Source organism: Vigna radiata, chromosome 1 (genome assembly GCF_000741045.1).
Source record: "Vigna radiata var. radiata cultivar VC1973A chromosome 1, Vradiata_ver6, whole genome shotgun sequence".
Taxonomy (NCBI): Eukaryota; Viridiplantae; Streptophyta; class Magnoliopsida; order Fabales; family Fabaceae; genus Vigna; species Vigna radiata.
In genome coordinates, this window is record NC_028351.1 from 20,496,560 (window position 1) to 20,498,709 (window position 2,150).

At 38.4% G+C, this 2,150-nt stretch overlaps 1 protein-coding gene across 1 annotated transcript; it reads left to right on the forward strand.

The window, feature by feature from the left end:
* Positions 1–892: 892 nt before the first annotated feature.
* On the forward strand, positions 893–1,546 carry LOC111241484. The gene is made up of 2 exons (XM_022779834.1): positions 893–1,339; positions 1,406–1,546. The coding sequence occupies exons 1-2, from the start codon at positions 893–895 to the stop codon at positions 1,544–1,546; spliced, it is 588 nt and encodes a 195-aa protein (XP_022635555.1).
* Positions 1,547–2,150: the final 604 nt, after the last annotated feature.

The following is a 2,150-nucleotide window of genomic DNA, read 5'->3' on the forward strand; positions in this document are numbered from 1 at the left end:
GTTTCATGGAATGTTAAATGAAAATCCATATGATCATTTAACCACTTTCAATGAGATTTGCAACATCGTCAAGATAAATGGAGTCTCTGACGACAGGGTTAGACTTAGTCTGTTTCCTTTCTCTCTTAGAGGAAACACCAAAGCATGGTTGCATTCGTTCAAGGAAGGCACCTTCAAAAATTGGAATGCGTTGGCAGCAAAATTTGTGAACAAATTCTTCCCGCCAACCAAGATTAATCAAGGGAAGTTAGAGATCTCTTCATTCATACAAGGAATGGAGGAAACTCTGGGTCAAGCATGGGATAGATTTAAAGGCTTGTTAAGGATGACCCCTGTCCACGGATTTGATAAGACAACTTATTTACTTACATTTCTTGGAGGTTTGAATATGCACTGGAAGATGATGTTGAATGCTGCTGCTAAAGGAGATATCGGAAGGAGGACGGAGGACGAAGCCTATGACCTGATAGAACTCATGGCGGACAATGAGGGGACGTATGATACAAATAATGTTTAAGATGTTTCAATGTTGCAAATTAGAATTGGGACAAAAGAGCAAAATACTATTATCACCCAACAGTTGGATGTAGTGGCAGAAACATTATCTAATCTATCATAGACTGCTAGAGAGGCTTCCACACTTCCACAGCAATCTCATTTCATGTCGATACAAAGGAGCGCAGAATCTGAAGAAATTTTTCAGAGAATTATGAAAAGAAGTGCGTTTTCAGTAAGCTTAGTGGAAAAAGGCGAGGTAGCAGAAGCATGCGAGATTGTTACCAAAAGTGGGAGAAAAGTAAAAAAGAAAGAGGTTGAGAAAGATGAAAAAGAAAAAGAGAGTGTTGAAGAAAGGAGTGAGCAAAGGGCGGAGTATGAGTTAGAAAAGAATTTGATGAGCAAAGATCAGGAAGAGGATGCTGTGAAAGTTAAAGAAAAAGAGTACGAGAAACCACTACCGTACCCAAAAGTTTATTCTAGAAAGGATAGAGAGAAGCAGTTTGATCGTTTTATGGAACCTTTCAAGAAATTAGAAATAACCATACCGTTCTCTGAGGCTCTTCAGCAAATCCCATCTTATGCAAAGTTCTTGAAAGAACTTATTACGAAGAAAAGGAAGTACCTTGAGAAGGAAACAATTGAGGTGCAAGGTAATTGCAGTGCAGTTCTACAAAGGACACTACCTCCTAAATTACAAGATCCAGGAAGCTTCACCATTCCTTGTACAATTGGAGAAGTAGATGTTGGGAAAGCTTTGATTGTTCTTGGAGCTAGTATAAATCTGATGCCTCTTTCTATGCTCAAAAAGCTTAGTGGAGTGGAAATCAGACCAACAAGAATGGTTCTCTAGTTAACCGATAGATATCTCAAATATCCTTATGGAATTGCTGAAGATGTGATTGTCAAGGTAGACAAATTCCTTTTTCCTGTGGATTTTGTTATCATGGAGATGGAAGAAAACGAAAATTCACCTCTGATTCTTGGAAGGTCATTCATGAAGACAGCCAGGATTGTGATTGATGTTGAGAAAGGGAAGCTTAAAGTTTAGGTACAAGACGAAGAAGTGGATTTTGATGTGTTTCAGGCAATGTCACATCCAAAGGACAACAAATCATGCTTTCAGATCGACGTTGTTGATAAACTTTGTATGACACAAGAAAACAGAGTTCGTAATGCATCCATATTGGAAAGGACTCTTATCAATGAATGTGAGGATTTGAATGAAGAGGAAGATAAAATGAAGCAGGAGTGTGTTCGAGAGTTGGAAGCAACAAAATAAATTCCAACAGAACAGGCTCTCTTTGAAAAGATTGAACTTAAAGAAAAAATTCCAGAAAGCAAGGTTGAACTGAAAGAGTTACCACCGCATTTGAAGTACGTTATTTTGGAAGAAAATGGACGAAAGCCAGTTCTTGTTAGTGCTTCATTATCTCACGAAGAAGAAAGAAAGTTGGTGGGAGTCTTAAAAGCAAATAAAGATGCTATAGGATGGTCAATTGCAGATCTCAAAGGTATAAGTCCCATATACTGTATGCACAGAATCCTTATGGAAGATGATTATAGGCCGGTAGCTCAACCCCAAAGGAGACTTAATCTTGCTATGAAAGGAGAAAGGAAGTATTGAAGTTACTGGAAGCAGGGATCATTTACCC